Below are 25,893 nucleotides of genomic sequence, written 5' to 3'. Positions count from 1 at the left end.
CAGAATTCATACGGCTGAATCTCTGACTGAAGCAATCGCAGATATCAGTCCCCACATGGGGAACAGAACTGACGGGCCTGGGCCCGGAACCAGAAATCTTCTGATCTTAATCACAATCCTCACTTCGCACAATGAACATCCATCCATCCATCCATCCATCCATCTCGTAACTGCTTCCCCAGTACGGAGTTACTGGAAGGCTGTGGCTTCTCACAGACAGCCTGGTGTACCAGTCAGGGCCACCCTGGGCGGGGTGCCAGTCCATCGCAGCACACACTATGGGTGACTTAGAGACTCCGGCCTGACTGATCGCCTGCCTTTGCCTAGGGGAACAAACTGAAGCAGGGACACCATGCAACTTATCACACTGCTTCTGTACCGCAGGAAGGAGAAATATACAGAAAGCCCTGGGTGAAAAAAATTGAGATGTCATGAAAGCAAGCAGCACTGTCTTTAAACATCACCAAGACATCAACAAAGCGGCTTTAAGATGGCAGTGAAAAAAAAATGTATACATCATGTCGATGCCTTTGTGCAGGCGGCTTGCGGGAATGCGGCCAGGGTCATTCTGCCGCCTTAGTTTCACGGACCGCATGCAGAGAAGTCAAATCGCAGCCATTTACTGTTTGCTGTGTGCTTATACAGAAAAGGTCTCAAGAGTTACTAAAGAGCAAAATGAAAACGTCAGCATCCCGTGCCAAAAGCTTTCATTGTTCCTCAAAAGAATGACTGACATGAGACGGTAGTTACTGTACATTTTAATTCAGTCACAGAGCACAGATTCAACTAGTTTCAGAGCTGCGGCGGATTAACAGGCTGGGGCAGAGAGAGAAAAGAACATTTCTGCTTCATTCTTATCACGCATTTCCTCCCTGGGGGTATTTGCATCCTGCCAGCTTAGTCACGGCTCCGCAGGTGGCATGGCGAGGGCCTGCAGGACATGAACCGTCCCGTAAGCAGTGAGCGATACTCCCGGCTTTGGAGAATCTGCGAGAAATGCGCCTGTAGAACACCCCCCCATTACCCCCCAGGCATGGTTTCATTTCATGCCTTAATCTTACACAGATATGAATATCGGACTTATGAACCAGCCAGTCATGCGAGCACATTTAGACAGAAAGCAAGAGCTTCCATTCGGTTACGATATCCCCGTCGCATGACACGCTCACACAATGCTGAATGTCTCAGAAGGCAAGCAGGGTCTGAAGCCTAAAAAACAAAATGCTTTTCCTGCCCCAAAAATTTGGTAATCGCACTTAAAAGGCTTGGAATACCACAACAGCCTCTCACTGTCTGCTGTCTGGCGCTATATTTTTAAAGGTGATTTTTTTTTGTTTCTCTGATTCCACTCTCAAGCTCACATTTGCACACGGTGAAATAGGCAGGGACTGTTGAAATAGGCGCGTAGTTGCCAAAAAGGGCTCATTATACGCTGGTCTCTTTGGCGCTGGTCTCCGGCCATCTTTAGAGGAAGGCCCGCTACTCCTCCTCCTCCATTGTTGCCGGGGCCAGATCAGGGCAGCACCACGATCTTCTTCTCCAGCTTCTGCTCTGGGAAAATGAAGCGCCTCATAACATGGTCCAGCTCCTCCAGGGCCAGCTGGCCGTGGAGCACGGCCACGTCGTCTGGATCCGCCCGCACCACCCACTTCAGGGCCCGGTACAGGTCCAGCAGAACATCTCCCAGGACCTGAGGACAAGGGCGAGAGAAGAGGTGTCATCACAGAGATGAGGCTGCTGTGGACAGTGCAGAGTTCCCCGTCAATCACAGGGTTCATCATCCAGCAAGAGAGCCTAAGGAAACAGTGAATTTCTGTTTTACAGAACAGTTTGGGGAAAACTCATTTATATTCATGAGAGAAGCTACCTGATTGGCCAGTGAAAATGCTCCTGTCGACATTTGCTACCTGTTTTTTGAGGGTCGTTTGGGAAAAACATATTAATATTCATGAGAGAAGCTACCTGATTGGCTGGTAAACTATCTAAGACTTTAAGGCAGGGGTGGTCAATCTTTTCCGCAAAGGGCTGGTGTGTATGTAGGTTTTCGCTGCAACTCCCTAATTAGATTACTAATTAGAGGACTGATTGGCTGAAGAGTCCTCACACCTGGGTTTGAACAGCTGACCTACAGGTTATCCAAAAACCAAAAACCTGCATACACACCGGCCCTTTGCGGATAAGATTCATTCATTCATTCATTTTTATTTATTTCAAACAAACAACAAATAAAAAACATTTCCACATTCTCCATCATAATATTACACCTTTCAATTTCCTTGCTTGAAAAGGAGTAGGCAGAAGTATAAACTCATTTGGTCCTACCCCATTCATACCATATCTCTTCAAGATTAACCTCCTTCAAATAACAACAACAGCAGCTAAATAAATAAGCCTTGCAACATTGGCCACCCCTGCTCAAAGACATTCACCGGCCAATCTGGTAGAACTCATGAATATTAATGCATTTTCCCAAACCACACTGGAAAATAAAAATTCACAAAGAAACAGGATGTTTCTGCAGCTGAGGGAGCTTTAAATGAAGCTTGGTGAGACTGAGTCCCCTCTTCTGATCAGCCGAGATACAGATACTCTATGGGCCCAAAGTCATTTCTATAACATTTCTATGGGAAAATACCTCCCGCTTTAGCAGTTCTTGATTAACGAGCAATAATTTTCAATGAATTAGCTCGTAAATTTGAGAACTACCTCTTCTGACTGGGAACACGAACCGATCACCTGACCATAAAGACTGTCCCACATCCTTCACTCATTGTACCGTTTATGACAGTTCATTTGCATTCTAACAGAGACTTCCTGGAGAATATTTCCATCTCTTCCTTTAAAGAAGTCATGGAATAATCTTCAGTCTTTCCCCAATACTGGAATTTTCATTTATTTCTTCTTCTAATCTCTCTTGAAAAAAAAAAAACATGGTAAAGCTGAGTGTAACTTTTGAAAATGTGCTGTACTATAAAAAACAGCTGTGCTCAAATTAACACCCAGTATCCAGAAAGTCCCCCACATGACCTAAATAAGTCACAATATTTGCAAATGTGGCCTAATTCCTTAATCTGACATATATTTACCAAGAAGGGGCTATTAAAGTCACGCTGAGAGGGGAAGCTATACAGACCATGGATTCATTCCCTCACAAAGCCACAGCAAAAACCTTCCCAGCCCTGGATCCACTGACACCTGGAAGCAGCCGTCTAATTAAAGGGAGACGCGAGTGGGTCAAACGCTCACAAAGTCTTCTGTCCGGAGAAGCTGAAAAGAGGATGAAAGTACAAGATACGGATGTCTCAGTCCAATCTGATCCATTCAATATTCATATTGATATTCATATTGCATATTTCTGTGTCCTGATCCGATCTTTTAATAAATATTTTAAGGTACATACATATATAGCAGGTGTCAGTTCATTCTTATTCTGGATAAGCCTTGTGATATTACATTGTCCTTATGATGTTTCTGCAAGTGCCTAATTAGATCTGTTGTATTAAACATCACTCTGCTGCTAACTCCTCTCCATTGGACGGCACTGCAAACACTGCAGGAAGCTGCGGGGCTGCTTTGAGTTTCCACTCAGCCGATGTTTCGATGATTTATAGCTTCAAGCCATGTGCCTTAGGCGGTACTGCAGCGTGTGACGGCAGCGGACGATCGGCGCAACTCGTGTGAATTAGGCAGATGCAGGAAATGAAATATATCGGGTTTTGGATCAGGCTGCGGTAGCTGATACTGATCAATTAAAAAATGCCCGGATCAGCCCCAATTCTGATCTTTGATATCGGTTAGGGGGATCAACGGTACAAGAGCAGAGAACAAGACAGGAGACTGAAGCGCAAATAAAAGATGTTTACAAGAGGAGAAGCAAGTCCAGTGATATCAAGTCCAAAGGGAAACACCCAGTAAGGAGAGAGCTGTGGCTACAGCCCCCCCATAAGGAAGCACATGGGAATGGGACGGGAATTCCCCCCACCTTCCATGCAAGCTCTGGCACCAGCACGGAGATCCCAGTCTTTCCCAAGGAACCTAGAATTTTCCCTCCACGTTGCCATACATCTCTTTTGTTCCTCCTACCGGACTTCCTTTTACTTGGCCAGACACCCAATGTTAGAGAGTTCAGGAGGAGGGGGTGGGACTCTGGCAATGCGAGTATACATGCTGAATTTTGATTGGATGGAGCTCCATAAAGACTTCTGACCCGTCCAGTTGTGCAACTGACCAAATCGACCTCCTTTAAGCTTACAGTCCCACCTGCACTCCTACCCAAAAGGCATGAAAGACTCTGCTGACAGAAAAGCAGTCGTTCTCCTCGACTTCCTTCTGCCCTGCAGTAACTTGCCGATTCTCCCACGCTTAACAAGCTGCCACAGCTGCCAAGTTTACAAACGCGCGTATAAGGCAGAGGGGAGCAGCGGCAGGATGTGACAGAATACTGACGACTCGGACAACACCCACAGTCACTTGCTTCCAGGTAACGCAATAAACGCCCCGACCTGCTGAGGCAATGCTATGATCTTGCAGAGGAACTCCTCCAACCGCCACCCATAACCTCGAGAGGTAAGTTCACAGACCAAAATGACGGGATGTAGTGTTGTGTGGAAACAACGCCACATCCATGTGTCTACAACGATACACAACACTGATGCAACAGGAGCAAAGAATTATGGGATATGAAGGCCTGATCTGATCACAGCTGATTCTAGTCAGAGGGGCACTAAGCGAATTGGGATGTGGGAAATGACTAACTGGTGTGGGGTTTGTGAACTGGGAAAGAGTCCCTTGACTGGGTCTGAGTCGCTCCAGGGTGGTATGGGAATATTTCATCCTAATTACAGGAAGACTTTACAGCTCCACTTTTACCTGTTAAACTCCAGTTCACACTAGAAATCCAGCCTTCAAATGTATCATTGTCCCTAGTCCCCACTTATACCCACTTATACCCACTTATCCCCACCTATACCCACCTATACCCACCTACACCCACTTACACCCACTCATACTCACTCATACCCACTCATACCCACCTATACCCACCTATACCTACCTATACCCACTCATACCCACTTATCCCCACCTATACCTACCTATACCCACCTACACCCACTCATACCCACTCATACTCACTCATACCCACTCATACCCACTCATACCCACTCATACCCACTCATACCCACTCATACCCACTCCCAATCAGCCTGTGGCTTTCACTCCAGGGCGCAGCCGACAAGACGCAGAAGCGGCCAACGGATGTGGGCCACATTAATGGAGTTCATTCCGGTCTGGTCTCAGCGGAAAAACTCGGTGCATTTTTAAAAAATTACAAGAAAAAATTTTTTTTTGATCTTATGAAATTGTGATGGACTAGTGTCACCTGAAAGAGTTGCCCTACATCGTGTGAACTGATGGGGTGGGTTCAAGGACAGATTAACTTATGTGGGAGCCATGGGCTGACAACGGCCGTCCCATTGTTCCTGAGGCGGGGTGGGGCCCTGATGTTTACCGGGCCCTAGGCTGTAGCCAAGGACAGCCTATGCATGAATCCACCCCTGGGTTCAATTTCACAGTGAGCCTGACTGAATATGCAGTTCCTGACAGCAGATGAATGTATACCTCAAATATTTCTTTGACTGGATAATGGGTTTTCGGTACTACAAAGATGATTACTTACACCCACAATTTGGTAAGCAGATCATGCATAAAATATTAAAGATATTGTGACACCCAAAAGCTAGGGATCTGTACAAATTCAGTGCCCCCAAATGTTTGTTAAATTTGGTTCCCAGAGCACGTTACATACTACTGATTTGGTAAATCATGGCAGTGATAAGCACTGAAGTGGAGGTGAAGAAAGTGACAGATGGCAGCTGCAACATCATTTAAGAGAGACGACAGCACAGATGGACAAGGTGTGGCGGCACTTTTTGCAGTCGGACACATTGATGAAACAAGAATACGTCTGAAAGTTTAATCCAGTCCTTTGCTGGATTACAAGAGGACTGAATGAGTTTTGGTTCCCAATACTGTAACATATTGTGAGGAAGCCTGACTTTATGTCATTAGCGGCCTTATCTCAGCGACAACAAACAGTGGAGTGAGTGAGCTTTTGAAATTCGCTCCTCGAAGGTCTTGTACGGAACGTGGCACCTGACCTGCGTGGTCTTCTCGCTCAGGCCTCGCAGGAGCACAGTGATGACGTGGATGGCGGCCCTGCGCACCTCCCTCTCCTTCTCGGTCTTTATCAGAGCGGTGAGACAGGAGCTGAGCTGGACGCAGAGGGAGAGAGACAGGCGGGTGACTGGCTGAAGGGTCGGACAGCATGTGGGCTGCAAGGTCGCCCCATTGGAGATCGACCAGGGCAGATTAGAATGTTGCTGACCTCTCCGCTCGTGAATAACCACTGTCACTAATCAAGGGAGCGCTCGACAGAAACTCGCGGCAAACAGGAAGTCTTGACAAGGCAACTTTATTTTAAAGAAACCACCTCCTGTCCGACAAATCGCAGACGCAGCACGTTTAATTCTGCGGCTCCGGGTTCTGCCCATTGACTCTGACTGAGGTTGGACTTAAGTGTATTTGTGCGTGATGGAGGGGGGCGGGGACCACAGATGAAAGAGATGTGCCTGAAAAGCTGACTGCAGCACCAGCACTGGAGGAGGGGGGTCTGGAGACTGCGGAGAAGCCGCTGACTGCAACATGGAAGACTGAGGCAGTCGAGGTGTCTAAGCGCATCTCCCTCCCTCGCTCTCCAGAACCTCAGAGGACCTTTTCTCCTCAGCCTCCTTTTAGTTCTCCACCCACACCCCAGAGTCCCGGCAGGTGATGTGAGACTCAGAGGATTAGGATGGGGAGACTGATTGGAAGGTTGCCGGTTCAAATCCCAGTGATTTCACCATTGGGACCCTGAGCGAAGTCCATTACCCCCCAATTGGTCTTGGCTCATGTGATAAGGCTGGCCCCTCACTATGAATTATGGTCCACCATCAAAAATCCCAGAATCACCCCTGGTTTGGATGGTAGGTGAAACAGCACCTAGGTCAGGTTACACGTAGCCCCCTGAAGGGCTTGTGGTCTACTGACTGCTCGACAGGATTACATGTAAAATACCGGCAGGAGATCGTGCTCTCTGTTCCTGGAGGAATTTTACAGCAAAAAAAAAAAAACAAAACTATCACCTGACATAAACCGCACAGATTTCATCTATGATAGTAGTCTAGCAGCAGGTGGTACGGTGGCTAAAATGTATCAAATTAATACATTTTCAAATGAAGCAATGACATTGATCATGCACAGAAATCCTAAATATTAATGTACAGAGACAGACCGCGGGAAAGGGCCAATGAGCAGCTAATAAACCGGCTCAGTGGTCATTAACGGGCTGACGGATTGGCTGACTGTCAATGGTCCCGCCTCTCACCTCCTGGGCCAATGGGCCCAGAGAGAAGTGCAGCCTCTGGCAGAGCTCCCCCAGGTTGGACAGGCTGCTGGTGCGGACCGCGCTGTCCGTGTCCCTCGTGCCCTGCAGAAAGGCTCCAATCAGGGGCTGGCCGTGGTGAGGAGCGAGGTCACCTGAAGAGAGAGAGGGGAGGGTGGTCAATCTCACGTATAGAAGGCCATCATCTTCCTCTTCACCCGAAAGGCACCGCTGATGCTAATGCTAATAAATGCTAATGCTATTTCAACATCCGGGGACCAGCTGGATCTGCTGGATCTGCTGGATCTGCTGGTATGACTCAAACGGCCAAGGCAGAACGCGAGGGGTCAGCCTGTGACCGGGAGGGTTTGGGTTTAAATCTCAGGAGTGCCAATTGAAGCGCTGCTCCTGAAATAATTCAGTGACACATCCGGGACAGTTAATGGGTTAAGGGGAAAAATAATTAGCCTGTGTAGATCCCAGCGGATACCCGCCGAGCATCGCCGTGGCAACCGTTAGCAGGCTGGGGGGGCGGGGGCAATGTGACAGACAGCGCAGATGGGGAGGGCAAAGCCTGATGGGGTGGCCATGAACCCCACCCCCCACCCCCGGGGGCACGTGTGTGCGAGTGTGAGGGCAGAGGGTGACGGGTGGCAGGGAGCTGTACAGATACCTGGCTGCGTCTGCATGACACGAGCAGCGGATTAATATGGGGCATTAATCTTTATTAACGTAATTCGTGTTTCGCGATATACCCTGCATGCACCATTCTGCACACGCACACTCCCTCTTTAGTTACCTCTTTTTATCCTTTTTGTCTTTTACTTCATACTTGGTAGTTTTAAGCTCTGCTTTTTAATCCTGCACGGTTACAGGTAAGCCTTGCCATCATCGTTTCCCTCAGAGGACTAAGGTTTCATCTTATCTTATGAATATACCCTCACGTGTTTAGCAGAGAACAGGTGTGAGATGTTAGTCAGGAGGGGAGGAATTGGATTTTAAGGAAAGCTCAGAAGAGACCCCCTCCAAAACAAACAAATTAGTGTATGACACACAAGACTTTCCCTTCACTTTTCCCAGCCACGCCGTGGGGGCCCATGAGACAGCGATATTGTCTCCCTGGTGGCTCGGCGACTTTCAAAACTTTTACAGAAATTCCCCACAGCACAGACATGCATCACATAATGCCTTCCTCTAGTTTGGTGTTGCATCACTATAATGGCGCATTTCTGCGGAAAGGCTACAGTCTACACGCTTTCCCAGGACACCTCATCTGATGCGTCACCTCGCCACCACGTCGCTGACGGGCCGATTAGCCACAGGGCGAAGTGAGCTGGCCCATGTCGCACCAACGCAGGCCCAGTCTTGGATCGTAGTGGTTTGTGGGCCGAGAAGTGGACACCCACCCAGAGCGCGGCTGGCCCTCATCAGCACCTCGCCCACTTTCAGGCGCGTCTCCAGGGATCTCGGGGGCCCGGTGCAGGGGCCCGGATGGGGGCCGGACTGGTATTCCTCAAGCAGCTTCTGCAGGATCCTATCTGGGAAGGCGTCAGCTAGCTCAGCCAGACCTGAAGATGGGGAAAGTGAGGGAAGGAGCGTCACCTCCAATACCCTGCGGGGAGCAAACAAAATGGACGACCGCATCCTGCCAAAACGAGCACAGGGAACTCCACGTCCTGGCAGCAGATCAAAGCCGCCCGTCCTGTCAGGACGTCTCCTGGTGGCTCATTCAGAAGGGAAAGTTTTCCCAAGGAGCCACGGTGACTCAGGATTAAACAGATGAGGGAGAGTGAGTCATATTACAAGGAAAGCCGAGTGCCACAGATTCACTGCAGCAGGACCTCTGTGCCTCCCGGCCGGCCTGTGAACAAGGGGCATGTCTGTGCAGGTTTAATTAATTAACATACAACAGGAGGCGGCAAGTGAGGAGGCCAGCCTGTCCATCCAGCTCTCCCTGAGAGACACAGACCCTCAGGTATACAGTGGAATACTGAGGTCCTTGGACTTGGACAGACTGTCATCCATCCATCCATCCATCCATACATCCATGACACTGATTTATTCACACGAGCCAATAAGAATGACTGATTGATTCATTCTACATTCTCCTGTACATCTACACTCTTTTCTCTTTTTACTTTTCATGTTTTTTTTTGTGTGTTCAACTGATATCAACATAAACCTGACATATAATTAATATTTAGGAGTACACAAGAAAATCAGCATAGGTAACGATCACTGTGTCTCTCCCTCAGAGAAGTGTACGCAAACACAGACCACACACACTGTGTGTTACTCTACCAACCTGCACACTCAGCGAGAGGTAAACAGTCTCCACATGCACTTAAGCTTACAAACTACAGGACTATGCAGAAATGCTTGCTGAAATGTATTCCATATTATTAATCTAGTCAAACCTTCCCTTGAATAAAATGGTGATTACTGTGTGGCTCAGTGGAATAGGTCACTGTGCTTGCAAGCAGAAGGTTACAGGTTCAAATCCCAGATGTTTTCAGAGAACAAAGCTCTTAATTGAATTTTCAAGGGACCTGCTAGGTCCTGCTTTCCCAATAAATGTGCATCACTTTGGAAAAAGCAATGAAATTCAGCTGAATTAAGTTTCGCTTTGACACATGGAGTTCTCTGGATCCGTCTGAGAGACGAGTGGGCACTTGCCTGTTTGTTTGTTTTAGTAACCTTTTAGGTTTTGATTATCGCGCTGGACTCGCACCAATGGCTCTGATACGGGGAAACTGCTTACAGAGCACAGAAGCTAATTTTGGGGAATCGGGGTTGATGAATTACTGGCTATTCATGGAATATGCATTCCTAGGAAAAGTGGACAGCCATATTTTATTTTCCTTTAAAAAACATGAATGTGCATAAAAACATGAATGTGGAGGGCTGGGGAGTCGGACTTGTGGCTCAGCGGCTCAGGGTCCTGTGTCTGTGACCGGAAGGTTGGCAGTTCAAACCCCAGGGTCTGAATGAGCGGCGCTGGGCCACTGAGTGAGACCTTTAAGCTAACCAGTTACACCAGTTACTGTCTGACTCTGCTGTCTCACTTTGGATAAAACATCTGCCAAATAAACAAAGTGGAAATAAAGACAACAGGTCAGCCGCACACCAACATCTACCCCCCCCCCCCCCATTTCTTATTTAGAATCCCATTCGTTTACATTAATGGTCAAGATGAAGAAGGCAAACTTTAATCCAAGACTACATACTGCACAACTGCCTCTTCCTTATGGACTGCAAGACAGAAGCCAACAAGAAGTCACATGACACATATATACCATCCATAAAGCACAACACTTAAATAACAGGCCTAAAGTATCGTGAAGAAACAATAGGACAGCAAAATGAGACAGACGCGATCCATCGTTCCACAAATTAGATGAACACCGCAACCACAAATATACTTTTAGTCTGTCTCCACCATATACATTTCAAACGCAGGATGTCTACATATGTAACGAGACCCAATGCGACACAATGACACGCAACACAGCTGCAGCACTTCAAAGACATGGGCTCGTTAGCAAACGTTAATCTGGGGCCTAGAGCGACACACCAGGGCTGTCATCCCGCCTGACGGCGTTCAGATCTTACCTTGGATGGCTGACAGATACACAAAGGAGTCGTCGTGCTCCAAATTCTCCAGGAACAGCTGGAAAATAGGACAGAAGGCAAAACACTTACGGCTTGAGGCAAATGGATGTCACACTCTGGGTTTGTTATGTATTTAATGCAAGAATTGGTTAAACAGCTAAATAACGTTATAACTCGTGAGGGAAAATGACTCGAATTACTGTTCAATGTGGGACTGTTAGATGACACCCCCGACTGAGAGACAAAAAGGAATATTTGTGGCACAAAGAGCTCCGGGGGGGGGGGGGGGGGGCTATGTTATGATGTGCTGATAAGGCAGCACACTTTTGTCAAGAGGGCGCTGTCTGTGTCCCAAGACAGCCCTGCCCCCCCCCCCCGATAGTTCTAAAATCCCAAAGGCTGTGTGCCAGGCAGGGGGGCTTCCAAGGGGGTAGAAATAACAGGGAATATTAAATGAGACACCGGGGGTGGGGGGGCTCCCCCATCTTTAAACCTCACTTGTGAAAGCCCCCTACCCCTCACAGTCTGCCACAGCCCAACATCATTGTAGTCCCATTTTCTGCCCAAGATCCCTTCTGTAATCGCAGTCTAATTATCCTAGTTAAGCACAATAAGGGTCAGTTAAAACATGCACATAGAAGAGCTCTGCGGATGACAGACAGCAATTGGCGCATGGAAGACACTTCAAGGGCAGTGCGGTAGAAAACCGCGGAGCTTGAGATCAAAGCACAGACCCAGCCTCCGGCTCGAGCCCAGCCACCCGTAAGAGCCGCGAGACACACATTAAAAATAGCTATCAAAGCACCCAAGTCACAAGGCAGCCAATGATCCTGCATCCCTTCGGCCCGCTGTGTCCTCCAAAATGTCAGAAAGAGAACTTTCCAGAATCTCCCCACATGCACAAAGCAGACTTCGGCCCCTGCTCGGCCCGCACCATGTGCAATGTTAATATCAACACTGCATATTCTGCAGACGTCACCTCGCATGGACCGACAGTCAGCTGGGTTGAGACCATAGTTAAGTTTCGCTAAGAACTTTCTACTCAGTCATACGAAACAAAGCTTAGCGATATTAAAGATCGTTCCTGCCATTGTTTTTTCATGAGCTCAGCATGCAGTCTCTGTCAATCATAATGATTTTGGTCAATCATTCATGTGGCAAATTTGTAGTAAAAGCGAGTGAGGAGATGAAAAGCAAAGAAGAACTGATCACCAACAGATATTTGTCTGCCTCTGTGTAAAAATATTCTGTATGCGAGTGATTTGTCGGCGCTGCTTTGTGTCTCTTGGAACAACTAATGACGTCATCGACTTACCTGACAGACTATTGTTAGATGATAATAAACTAGCCAAAGTGAACCTGTGAAATTTTCCGGCTTTGTTTTATAAATAACACAATATTCACTGGAAAATTTTCAAATATGTTTTTCCAATATGGTTCAGTGTCAATCTTACCATCAGGACTTTTTCTTGAAAGCGCAGGGCCTCTGGCTCTCGCTCCCGGATCGCCCGGGCCAGCGTCCGCAGAGCCGAGGCTCGGGTCGGAATGTCGGGGTCACATGCTTCCAGAATGCACTCCGAGAAGGTCCGACCGGACAGTGGGACACGGGGCCCACTGGAGCTGAGTTGGTCCGACAGTGACCCAGAATCTGGGGCAGCTGCGGCTCGGTGACCGGGCCTGGCACAGCCGTTGGGGTCAAAGGTCACGCAGGGGTCTCTCTGGGAGTCAGGAGCAGTGTGGCTAACGGTTGTGGTAGCACACTTCTCCGCAGCGGCTTCGCTTCGGCTATTCGGATCCGTGCCGGCCTGAGGTCCATGCCGACGGGCAGCCTGAGTCACCGTGTCGGGACAGAAGGCTCCACGTGTGGCCAGCGCCACCCGCAGGTCGGAGGCCAGCTCACGGATTACCGGATCAGCGTGTCGCTGGCAGATGAGCTCCAGAGGCTGCAGCAGGCAGGACGCGAGGGCGAGGTCGCTGGCACCGAGCTGCGGGGGCATGCACCAGCACCACCTCGTCTTGTTTAGTTGTACTTTGCAAAATGGCAATAAAGCTGAATCCAATCCAATCATATCTAACGCAATCACCATGCATCACCTAGGGCATCGTAAATCAGACGCCCAGATGATGTGACTCACAAAGGGTTCTGACGAGGACCGAGAATGAGGCCGGCCTCTTGTCCAAACACCCCAAAGTACGGGAGTGACCAGCAGTACCCGCCCCGCATCACGCCCAGCCCCACCCTCACCTGAAACCGCACAGCTAGATTAAACTCTCACGCCATCTGGCCAAGATCCCAGAACTACAGCCCTAAAGCAGCGTGATCGTTCAACTCAACCTCAATGCGGATATCATGTGGAGAAGATTAAGAGGACTAAAGAGAAGCACCACCATTCCCTCAAATTAAGCCATTTAGACAAGGAATCTGAAGGACACTTAATATCCAAGGACAAGGTCATACCATGTCAACCCTGCATTATATTTAGGGAACACAAGGGGGCAGTGTGTGGCTCAGCGGGTTGTACTTTTGTGGCAGTGATCAGTAGGTTTAAATACTGTCTTTGGAAATATAGTCACATCTCTATTGGACCCCAATCAAGGCTCCCCGAAAACTTCTCCAGGGGTGCCGGAGGAACGGCTGACCCAGTGCTCAGAGAGCCCAAGCTATGTTCTCACCCATATAAATGTGTCAGTGTCTCAAAGGAGAGCATGATGGGATATGCAAAAACTAAAGAATTCCAATGTACTTGTACTATGTAAATGGAAATTGCAGCATCGCTGCATTCCAGGTCAGCTATCAATCATGACCTAAGTGTGCTGTGACTGAAAGGACTGCGTGGGGAGTTAAACGTGAGAAAGGTGCAGAAGCTCGCAGCCATCGTGTTGGGGCAGCTCAGGGCAACACACCCCAGCGGATGTAGGTTAACGAGCGAGGCGAGAGGCTCCATACGCACCTCCACAGCCCCAGTCAGCATGGTGGCCACCAGACCCATAGCCATGCTGAGCGTCTGGTCCTCCACAGGCCCCACGGAGCCTGGTGTCAGGCCTGAACAGGCCCTCTGCAGCATGGCCTCCACGAACCTCAGCACCTGAGGGGGAGGATGACACACACACACACACACAGATACAGAGAGACACACACACACAGATACAGAGAGACACACACACACAGATACAGAGAGACACACACACACAGAGATACAGATACAGACACAGACACACACAGTAATACAGACACAGACACACACACAAATACAGATACAGACACACACACAGACACAGACACACACACACACAGACACACACACACACACACACACACAGTGATAGACACACACACACACAGATACAGACACACACACACAGATACAGACACACACACACAGTGATAGACACACACACAAATACACACACACACACACAGATACAGACACATAAGCACACAGACACATACATACACACACACAAACATACACAACGTGAAAAAGTGGTTTTAACCTAGATGCTACAACATAAGATAGCAAATCCTGTCCTCAAATCCAGGTGGGCACACACACACACATGCACGCACGCGCACACAGAAACACACGCGCACACACGCATACACACAGACATGCTGGTTGTGGAGTTATATCTGAAAACAGCACAAAATAGGCCACAGAATTGTAAGGGATGTGTAACACAGAGCTGCCAGCTCTCTCTCAGAGCTAAACTTACAGACGTAGAGGGCAATTAACGAAAGACAAGACGTGTCTCAAGACAAGACTAATTAAGCGAAAGTCCAGACAAATCACACATTTCTAACCTTAATAGAGCCCAACACTGACAGGTCTAATTCATAATGCCCTCATTCTCGTTAATAAGGGAACAGACCTCTTTCGGGCAGGTAATTTAAGATAACTCACAGAAGATTTAAATCTTTCTACTTAAAGGAATCCTTTTATTAACACAGATAAGAAGGAGATGAGCTCCTCGATAGGGTAACAAATACACATATCCTGTCATGTGACCCACAGCGCTGTCATGAGACCCACAGCGCTGTCATGTCACCCACAGCGCTGCCATGTGACCCACAGCGCTGCACGCAGCCCTGCTTTTCAGAAAATCAGCCTTCTGCTGCATGAGGCTTTTTACCCATAATACACCAGGCTAACTCATGTAGGGTACAGCCATTAGCGGAGAGCGCGGCCTCGCGTGTGGGTGGGGTGTCAGCATGGCCCTGCCTGCCGCCCTGCTGTAATGGCTGGCTGACCTGCGCTGGCTTGCGGAGCAGCAGAACGTGGGGGATCCCCTGGCACATTGCAGCCAGAACCTGCAGGAGCACCAGCTTCTGTGCCCGGGTCTCCGCCCGCCCCCACAGCAGCCGCTCCAGCTCCGTCAGCGTCATGGCCGACGTGTCCCCACACTCCTCCTCCTCCTCCTCCTCCTCCTCTTCCGCCCAGCTGGTGAGGTCCTGAAGGGCATTCGAACAACGGGACAAAACAGAGGTCAGCTTCACAGACCAAAAAAGATCAGCGCTGACCGCGTGGGTGACGCGCTCGGGGAGCGCGTGGCTCAGCGGGGCAGGATCAGAAGGTTAACGGTTCAAATCCCAGGGTCGGCATAACAAATTTACCGTCAGGCTCGTGGACAGCCGGGACTGGCTGACACCGCCTTTTCAAAAATGTGCATATCGCTTTGGATAAAAGCGCCTGCTAAACGAATTAAATGTTAACGAAGCCCTACAGGTCACAGGGGTGCACAAACTGCAGGGGTTCAGGATGATGTGACGTCAACTTCCTTTCTAAAAACTGTGTAAGCAGGTCACTGCGACTCGGGTTCAGCCCCTGCTGCCTTCAGAGTTACCATATTACAGTAAGCGGGTCATGGGACGCTAATTCATCATCCAAGGAACACTTCAGTCACTTCCCTTCCCCTAAGAAAGAAAGAAACTTTCTTGAGATATAATTTTTTTTTCTTAACGGGCCAACTGCTAAAATCAATCAATCAATCAATCAATCCATCTATCCATCCGTCCGTCCGTCCGTCTTATAACTACAGATCCCAGTCTGGGTTATGGAGCCTGACCCAGGCAGCACAGGGAACACGGCTGAGGTCCAATTAAAACATTAGAAATACTTAAGGCCAGTACAATCTCAGCGATAGACTATCATGCCGTAACATTTAGACATGGCATTATGACAGCTTCTGGCGCCCAAAGCAAACTGTTCTAATGACATAAATAAGGATGAGCAAAATAATCCTAAATTAAACTGCTGACCTGAATTAAAAACACATAAGCATAAGCTTTTCTGTTACAGAATCACTTCAAAAGTGAAGTTTCATTTTTGGGCCAGACTTGGCTTTTAATAATATTTTAATACTTTATTAATATTTTAAACTCGTACTTTAACTAAGCTGAATATCACTTTAAAATTACTCCATATTTAAAGTTACCCTAGAATGAGTTCATGGAGGGATTTAAAGCCTAATCAATGGATTATGCATAATTGACATGAGGGATTATCACAGGCCTGCCCATGATCACACTCCTCCATGTTCCTCCTGCCTGTGTGCCGACACAGAGACTGAACAAGCCCCAGGGGCCTGTGCAGTCCAGGAGAAACCCTGAACACACATGGATGGATGGTACTCAGATTTCACCTACAGCCAGGCATTAGAGTTTAGTTACAGGCATTCGTATTAAACGTGCAGAGAGCGCGGCTCTCGAATCGGACCTTGAGAGACGTCAGGAAGACATTCTGGCACCGGACCCCTGTGACCCGTTTCAGGAGAAGCAGATTCATTATTTCTGAAACCTGCATTCAAGGTAATGTAGACAGGCCCGCACCGGGAAACACGCCTTTTACGTTTCATTTCAAAGAAACAACTGATGACAGCTGCCTCTAATTTACTTGCCGTCCCTGAGGGCTTCTCCCAGTCCCGTCTGCGGAACCGAGCCGGTCAGAGGCACTGAGGGTGACGCCCTCCAGCGGTTCCTGAGAGTACGGGTCGCAAGTGCAGAAACCGATGCGACTACTGTCAGTCACACTGCAATTCAACCACCCACTCAATAGGGGGCGTCACCCCAGCGCTTCCTTCTGAGCAACAGGCTGCCCATATTTGTGCGTAAGGAATGGACTGTCCTCTGAAGTCAAGCCTATTCATGCACTGTTAGTGAGAAATGAGTCGAGTCATTTTTCATTATCAGAGAGACATTTTTCTGTGCTCTAGATAATTTGGAAAAGAGAGTTTAGACAAGGCGAGTGCAGCTCTTAAGAGTCAGTGTAAACCACACTCTACATGTGACAGGAAATCAGATACAGAGACACAGATACAGATACAGGGGTTAAACTGAGCTACAGATCTCCACATACTCTCTGGTTCGCTCTTCATATACCTGTGTCCTGTCACCATCAAAGTTTCACTCTGATGGTCAAGCCAATCTTAACTCTCCCTGTTAAGCATATTGGCTGTACACCATCTCTGACTCATCATTCTCCACACACCCTTAGCACCTCATTAAATTCAAAACTCTTGTTTTCTTCTTTTTTGAAAGCAGGTAGCTTGGAGTTTTGAACAGGGACTTCTGCAGCTTCATAATGTAAATTGCATTTGCTTGTGCTTTTATCCAAAGCACCAGACATTTCTGAGAAAGCAGCGTCAGGTTCCGGAACAACTGGGAATTAAGGGCCTCGCTCAAGGGCCGAACAATGACATCACTCTGCCAGCCCAGGGATTTGAACTGGCGACCTACTGATTACAGACACAGCATCCTACCTTGTTGAGCCACACATCGCTCTAGTACCCCAAGAAGGAACTTAACCTGAGCTGCTATCCAGAGGTGGACATTACAGGTCCAGAGAGTTGAAGTCCAGACCAAGATTTTGTTTTAACCAACCAGTTGAGCATAAAGAGTCACAGTCACAGATACTCAACTGGTTGGTTGAAACAAAATCCTGGTCTGGATGTGCCGCTATCTGGTAGGTATATCTGAAGGACAGCGCAAGCTAAGCAATGATAAAGACAGAGAAACACACATATAGAAACACACTGAAAAAAATACTATTACACATGTGTCGATGTAAGACAGAATACATATTATGCGTATGCCAGCATAAGACAGAAGAGATTAAGCAATGCTACACTAGCAGGCTGGCTTTGACGTTCAGCTCGGACTTCAGTTCAGTGGTTGGCACCTTCAGCATCTCCAGGAAGAAGTCTCCGGGGAGATGGCTGTCCTTCAGCTCACACAGCAGCTGGACCAGGCAGTCCAATGCCCACTGTTCCCCAGACACCTTCTCATAGAGAGCATCATCTTCATGACTGAGGGAGAGGAAGGGATGGAGGGAGACGAGAGCGAGGTAAGGAAGTGCTTGGTCCCACATATAACTATATCCGACTGGAACCAAATCAAAACCATAGTGAGCTTGACTGGGTCATAGATCATTACTGCTTTGGCAGCGACGATCAAAAAGGGGCTGGCCATATTCTGTACTAACCAATGAAACTGCCTGTTTACTTCATTGCTGCATTTGTATTGGCTGACACCAATTCTGCATTTGACAGGGGAGGAAGAGCTGGTAGCCTGCCTGTCGGTTAAGCCAGCTAGCTGTAAATGCGGACATGCCGTAAAGGAGGTGGTTCACACTGAAAGTGAGCAGGGAAGCACGGGAGGAACGTGTAAAAACTGGCCAGAAGACTCCAGATTCAACTTTGCATTTCTCCATCTAGAAATGTCACATTAGAAAACTTTTTTTTAAAGGATCTCTTATTCTTTTTGCCTTCATACACGTTCGTCGTTATTTTATCCTACAATTTTGTCATTAAATTATCCATTGAAATAAAGCTTTTTCAGTGGTTCGACCACAAACATTGGTGAATTTCACCCTCAATTTTCACTACAAAAAACCCACTGAACTAGATACCAAAGTATCTTAAAAACCATTAAAGAGAATGAGCTTACATGGCATTCTTTGTGTCATTATTGGGGATCACAATAAAACAGTCTGACTTACTAAGCCTAACCTGGGCCAATTTTTGATTTTTACCTGTCGGTACACATTACACCAGCCATTACTCACGTTCCAGACGAGTAACATCATACCTGTCCGTCACTTTTTGCGTGAGCTTAGCTCCGCCCTCACTTCCGGGTGTGAACTCAAACCCTGGAGCCAGGACACTTCCTGGACTGCTGAGACCGCTGAGGCGCCGAAGGCATCCCAGGGCATCAGGAGGATCGAGATGTGACAGGTACCAGAGCAGGATCTCCTGGCAAGGAGCTCTGCAGAAGACAGAGCGAGCTGTCACCATACGCCCGCAGCAACAACAACGGAGGCGCTGAGCTCACGTCCTGACTCTCAATGATTTTAGGTAAAAACTGAAACTGAAACCAACCATCCATCCATCCATCCATCATCGGGTCAGCATCCTTACAGAGCCTAACCCAAGCAGCAAAGAGCACAGAGCGAGGATGGAATCTGTATGGGATGCCGGCCCTTTTCAGGGCACAGACATTACAAAGTACAGGTAACTTAGAGATGCTAATTAACCTGACTGCATGTCTTTGGACTGCAGCAGGAAACCCAAGTGACACAGGAAGAACATGAAAACTGCACACGCTCCAGAGGAGAGACTCGAACCCCCAACTCCGGAGGTGTGAGGAAACGACACCACCCACTCAGCCATAGTGCCATAAAACTTGAACCATAAATAATTTAATTGATGACCTTTGATATCTGACCATCCACATGAAATTCAAATATATAATTATACAGCTTATAAAAGCTTTCTAATGTGACAGTAAACCTGAGTAAGTTTCTATGCTCATGAGTAACATTTTATACCATTTCCTCAGCAATAGTAACCGCAGCAACATTCCACTATGGTCTCAATAATATTTATAACATACTTCTGCTGTAAGAAGAAGAGAAGAAAATTAGAAGATTTTGCCCATTATTCAATCATATCCACCAAAAGCCAGAATAAAAACCAAGCCTCATACAGTCCCATGAGGGACAGGTTTGCCACCCACTGTAGTGACTGTTTGTGGCCAACAGGGGTCCCCAAAACTTAGGGCCCCCATAAATTCATAGTTTGAGTGGTGGTAAACACCATTGCTGAGTCCTAAGAGTTCCACTTTTTTCTATTACTGATATTTTTGTTAATAACATCATTGACAGTATTATTAATATCATTATGACTAATATAATCTCAAACAAATTAAAGAAAAAGAAAAATACAAAGTCAATTGTCGGGACACAAACTGACCGTAAGTGGGAGACGTTCTGCATGGTGAAACAGTACAGACTGAAGAGGACAGGAATCCCTTCTGCCAGGGACTTTAACAGAGCTGGACCAGGCCGATTCCCGACCACGTAGATCTGAGTACGAATGGGGAGGGGCATCGTTAGTCATGTCAGTGCTGGAGGCAACCTGCAATAAGGGGTTAAACTGAGCGACAGCCTGCGTGTGGAAGTTTAAGCTGCCCCTCCGGACCACAGCCTTTGGCTGCTGGGGGGTGGGGGGGGGAATCTTTAATAAAACATGTATTCCGTATGATAAGTCTTAGATTAGTGAGGCAAGAAGCCATTCCAGAGCAGCGACTGGGGAAGATTATGCATGGAGGCGGGACGTGCTTCATTAGGAGGCGGGACGTGCTTCATCAGGGGGCGGGACGTGCTTCACCAGGGGGCGGGACGTGCTTCACCAGGGGGCGGGACGTGCTTCACCAGGGGGCGGGACGTGCTTCACCAGGGGGCGGGACGTGCTTCATCAGGGAGCGGGACGTGCTTCATCAGGGAGCGGGACGTGCTTCATCAGGGGGCGGGACGTGCTTCATCAGGAGGCGGGATGTGCTTCATTAGGGGGCATTTTCGCCTTAACATATATTCGTCTTCCGATAGGGTTACGTTCCAATAAACGTGTCATAACCCGGGGAGCCTCTGTATTGCACTAGTTTGTGTTGCACTGCCGTCTTGTACTGTCCTATATTGCACTACTCTTTGTCTTGCACTACTGTTCATCTTAAAGACACTTCACTGGCTCTGGCAGAAGAGATTCAAATGTCAGCACCCCGAGCAGCTGAAGAGACAGAGTCACAGGGCACGACAGCTGCGATGCACCAAGGCCAAAGGACGGCGCACACACCCGTCAGCGGTACGGCGAGTCACGATTCGGGTGGCACCCACCTTGTACACATCCTCGACACAGCGTGTCAGCTCCTCTTCTTCCACAGAGGCAGGCCGCCCGGCTAACACACAGAAAAAAACAGGCACGCTCATTGGCTGAAACCTAAACAAGCAGGAGTGTTCATTGGCTGAAACCTAAACAAGCAGGTGTGCTTATTGGCCAGGATCTCCACAGACGTCTAAATGCCTAAAAAAAAGTCTTGTGTTTTTTCATTACTCGTGGTTAAGTTGAGGGCTGGGTAGGGGTTAAGGTGGACCAAATGAACCCTAGCTGGGACTAGGGTTATGGTTATGATTATGATTAAGGTTATGCTCTACAAATGAATGGAGAGTCCCCATAAAAATATAGATAGCCAATGTACATGTGAGTGTGCGTGTGTGCGCAATTGATTTATTCAGGACTACCCCTCAAATACCTTTTCAATAAATTTCACTGATCATTAACTTATTTGCTCTGCTTTTAATGGAGGAAAAACTTAGCATTTTTAAATACTCAGGGTAACTGCTAATTATAAACAGCATAATTCAGCTCTATTCTGCACAAAACAAGGTCCTGCAAGGGGAACGCCAGTGTCCTCAAAGTGAAGGGCTCACACTGCATTCTGCACGCTGCAGTGTCGCTCTCTGCGCTCTGCTTGCCTCAGGCAGCTGACGCTGGACACACTGCACGCTGCAGAAAATCACCAGATCTCCAGTTCACATGGTGAGTGAGTTCTCTACAGCGAACTCTGGATGTTATTTCCCATTAAATGGGGAAAAAAAATGTAAAATGTATTTATTAGGAATGCACCGATACCAATCGGGTATGGGGCCAGTACCGCACTCATATACTCATACTCGAAAAATTGTCCGATACCAAGAACCGATACCATTTAATTGCAACATTACGTTAAAACTTAAAACCACGGCATTTTGTCGGAATGCAAGGTCTCTTCTGCTGTGTCAAGAGGTGGAAGGTACAGCACGCCACTTAGCACAGGTAATTTCATCAAACGACGCTCCAGAGTACATGGAGGTTGCTAATGCTAGCAGAGAAAGACCACAACAACAAACTTTAGCGCAAATTATGGAGGAGCGAGAGAAAATTAAACTAAAGCGTTACTTATATCTAACATTAAATAGGTTTAGATATTTAACGTTAGATATAACTAACGCTTCAGGTTCAATCACCAATGACGTGTAGTCAAATTTCTGGGGGGGGCACATTTTGTTAACATGTAACCATGAGTGTCGTTTAAATTGTTGGCTTCTCTCTTAATGTTGCTGCTGGTATTTAACCAAGAGTGGCTTATAATAAAAACAGCATAGGGTCCAGGGCTACGAAACCGTTATGGTGTCAATTCGATGCAGAAGTGTAAATCAGCCTATACAGTCAAGGCTTTGTTCCTCTGTAAAGACCTTTCAAGCTGAGATTTGAGAATCCGGATATAAATGATTGAGTTGAGGTTTCAAGTATGGCAAATAAATACATACAGTGGAAACCGTTTGTAGTGATCACGGTTAGAAACGGATCACTAACCACTAGACCCCCCACAGCAGACCAGAGGGGAGAGGAGGGGCGTGAGGAGGTAGCGGTCGGCAAGCTCGGGCTGCTCCTGGACCATGGTGAGCGCCGCACTGGTGGCCACTCGCTGGAACTGCAGTGCAGTCAACTTGTCTCTGAAGTGCAGTAACTCCAACACCTGAACGGTGACAAACAAACAGTGTAACCTCACGTGCACTTATAATCTAACACAGGATGGAAAGGGATTCATCCACCTTCCATGGCAGCTCACCCAGAAGAGGGAAGCAGACTGTTGGAAGCCTATTCCAGGAAGTACAGGGCACAAGGCAAGGGACACCCTGTATAGGGTGCAGGTCCACTCCAAGGCACACATTCACACACCTTAGATTCACAAGTAAACATATTTTCCAGTTTTGTTCCTGTCTATGAACGAAATGGATGAATGACAACGCTGACCGTCCGTACCTGAGGGCAAACCTGGCTGTAGTAGCCCTCTGCCGAGAGGGACTGCTGGGGGCAGGCCGCCAGTACCCTGGCCACTGCATCACATTTCCTCCAGTCTGACGCTGCTGCTTCTACACCAGCGCCCCCTGCTGGCCCGGCTACCGAATCACAAAACACACACCACTGAGTTTCCCAAGCAAACGCGGCGAGGAGAATCAGACATATAAAGCTGTCAGGAAACCCCCACAGTGCAATTACGCCCCCTTAAATAAGCGTACCGACCCCACAAAGATGCAGTATGCTCCTGCCGTATACTTCAAAAGAAATTGAGGGAATCAACGTCGTTTTTGCAGTACAATGTTGGCGATCACTGTTTTGGCACGCCGCCTGTGCTGGGTCTTTGAAGTCAACTTTTTACTTTTTGTTTATTCCCATCCCACTGTCCATGATTGGCAGACACTAATGTGATGCTGTGGGGTTGGTCAGCAGGACTAATTATGCAATAATTGAAAGATTCTGCACCACACTGCACATTTATATTTGTATATTTCTGTTAATAGCAAATGTTGTGACAGTGTAACGTTTGCGTTTCGTTAACATGTAACCATGAGTGTCGTTTAAATCGTTGGCTTCTCTCTTAATGTCGCTGCTGGTATTTAACCAAGAGTGGCTTATAAGGAAGACAGTAACCTTCCATTTTTAAAGAGCTGTCATCTCCTTTATGAAAACGACACACATACTCACACAAAACATTTATTTGCGCTCTGTGTGTAGATCTGTTGCACGGAAAACATTCTGCACCCTCTAGGGCAGGGGTGGGGATATAGCTGTCAAGTCTCCCGTTTTGGCCGGGAAACTACCGTATTTTACCCCTCTTTCCCGCCGTCCTCCCGTATGAGTATTTTCCCGTAAATCTCCCGTATTATAATATCATTTAAAAAAAAAATTCCTCTGCCTCACCAAACTGAACTGCCAGTAGCCTCACGAGAACTGCCACCTGCAGTAGTCTGCAGGTCATTTACAACATTAACCAGGTCATAAATGCGGAGGTTAAAATGGCAATGCTGTGTGCCAAAAACAACGTTACTTTCACCTTCTGTGACGACTTCAACAAGGATACAAAGTCTGCAACAAATCTGTATAATTACATTAGTGAATGCCAGAGAGCCACATGAGTGAACGTGAAAAATTAAAAGAAAATGTGTAATGAAAATAAAATGTAAATGACAAGTGGTTATTTTAGATTTCTTGTACACCTGTCTTAAAATGTAAGGGATACTGGAGCTTGGTTGGGGTGGTGGGGCGGCTCGCGGTGGGTGCCGGAAAATTTCCCTTATTTTCAAATCCAAAACTTGACAGGTATGGGTGGGGATCCTGATCCATGGAGAGCCGGTGTGGGTTTTTGGGATGGCCTCTCAGTCAGCCAATCACAGTGGGTCCCCAGGACTGGAGTTGAGAACTACTGCTTTATTATTGGTTGATTGAGAGGCCATCCCAAAAACCTGCATCCACACTGGCCCTCCATGGATCAGGTTCCCCACCCCACCTCTAGGGTTTCGGCATAACATCGAATGAACAAGGTGGCAGTGTCATTTTAAGATTGATTTTGTTTTATCCAGACGTCACTTGACGTATATGGCCACCTTTCTGCCATCCCCACGCTCGTACCTCTGGCTCCCTCCAAGATGGCCCTAACCACAGCCTGAACACCTTTGGGCTGCATTAGTCGCTCCGACAGCAGCTGCCCACAAAGGCGCCGAAGCCACGGAGGGGCCTGGGCCAAGGCTGTCCTGGGGACCCCCCCTCCGGGGGCGGCTGGCTGAGCCTACAAGAGACACAAAGAGAAACGCTCCTCACACACTGGCTCACAAAACAGTGCAGGGTAACGCCTCACAAAGGACAGCATGACGGACTGAAAGGAAGTCCACAGGAAGCCGTCCGTCTCGCCGCTGTACCTGTTTTGGCCCTCCTTGAAGGATCAGAAGCTCCTTGATGACGATTGGCTGGTAGACCTTTTGGAGCAGGTTCTGAAGCGCTTTCCGGCACGCCAAGCGTTCCTCCAAAGTGATCCCCTATAGCATAAAACACACACAGAAAACCTATAATCATCTACATAACAGAGGTATGACATGCCATTTTCCAGAGCTGAAATGCGGATCTGCAGCAGCGATGGCCAAATGAAGCTTCATGAACCATTTGCTGTATTTTCTGACCCCACTGGATGGTGCTCTCTGTTCAAAAAAAGTGTTCAAAGCATGCCTCAAAGCAGAACAAGACCACCATCTAGTGGGGTCAAAAAAAAACAGCAAATGGTTCATAAAGCTTCACTTGGCCATCACTACTCTGCAAGTTTGGACTCAATTCACATTATCAGAAGGTCACCAGTTCGAATTCCCTGCCCAGCAGTGTGATCATTATGAGCATGTAGGTCTTTCCCATCTTCCCATTAAATATAATCAAAACAAATTATTTACAGTACATAACATGTGCAGATTTAAATCTTTAAGCACAAGCACATTTGTGACCATAAACATAAAATAAACTCTCTCTCTTACCAACAAACCAGCAGCATTACAAAAGAATAACATGGTGATCACATCACTGCTGGGTCAAAGAGCAAGACCCCTAACCCCGAGCACTGTTTCAGGGGGGCTGGGTGAAGGGCTGACCCCAGGCTTTGCTGCCACCTGCTTGTGTGTGTTTCACACAGAAAGGTACAAAGGGACATGGGAGAACCAAATAATTCC

General features: G+C 47.7%; 1 protein-coding gene across 1 annotated transcript in view; it reads right to left on the bottom strand.

The window, feature by feature from the left end:
- Positions 1-742: 742 nt before the first annotated feature.
- tango6 (transport and golgi organization 6 homolog (Drosophila)) overlaps positions 743-25,893 on the bottom strand; it is a 28,482-nt gene continuing 3,331 nt past the window's right edge. The window contains exons 3-18 of the mRNA XM_072698591.1: positions 25,102-25,218; positions 24,815-24,971; positions 23,168-23,304; positions 22,718-22,880; positions 21,199-21,260; positions 20,279-20,391; positions 19,116-19,292; positions 18,208-18,334; positions 15,282-15,482; positions 13,984-14,118; positions 12,487-13,017; positions 11,033-11,090; positions 8,827-8,988; positions 7,424-7,575; positions 6,159-6,272; positions 743-1,690 (exon numbers count right to left, since the gene is read on the bottom strand). Coding sequence (XP_072554692.1) covers positions 1,514-1,690; positions 6,159-6,272; positions 7,424-7,575; positions 8,827-8,988; positions 11,033-11,090; positions 12,487-13,017; positions 13,984-14,118; positions 15,282-15,482; positions 18,208-18,334; positions 19,116-19,292; positions 20,279-20,391; positions 21,199-21,260; positions 22,718-22,880; positions 23,168-23,304; positions 24,815-24,971; positions 25,102-25,218 — 2,583 coding nt within the window. The 3' untranslated portion in view covers positions 743-1,513. The remainder of the gene's footprint in view (positions 1,691-6,158; positions 6,273-7,423; positions 7,576-8,826; positions 8,989-11,032; positions 11,091-12,486; positions 13,018-13,983; positions 14,119-15,281; positions 15,483-18,207; positions 18,335-19,115; positions 19,293-20,278; positions 20,392-21,198; positions 21,261-22,717; positions 22,881-23,167; positions 23,305-24,814; positions 24,972-25,101; positions 25,219-25,893) is intronic.

This window comes from Paramormyrops kingsleyae, chromosome 13 (assembly GCF_048594095.1).
Source record: "Paramormyrops kingsleyae isolate MSU_618 chromosome 13, PKINGS_0.4, whole genome shotgun sequence".
Taxonomy (NCBI): Eukaryota; Metazoa; Chordata; class Actinopteri; order Osteoglossiformes; family Mormyridae; genus Paramormyrops; species Paramormyrops kingsleyae.
This window is presented reverse-complemented; position numbering and strand designations above follow the sequence as displayed.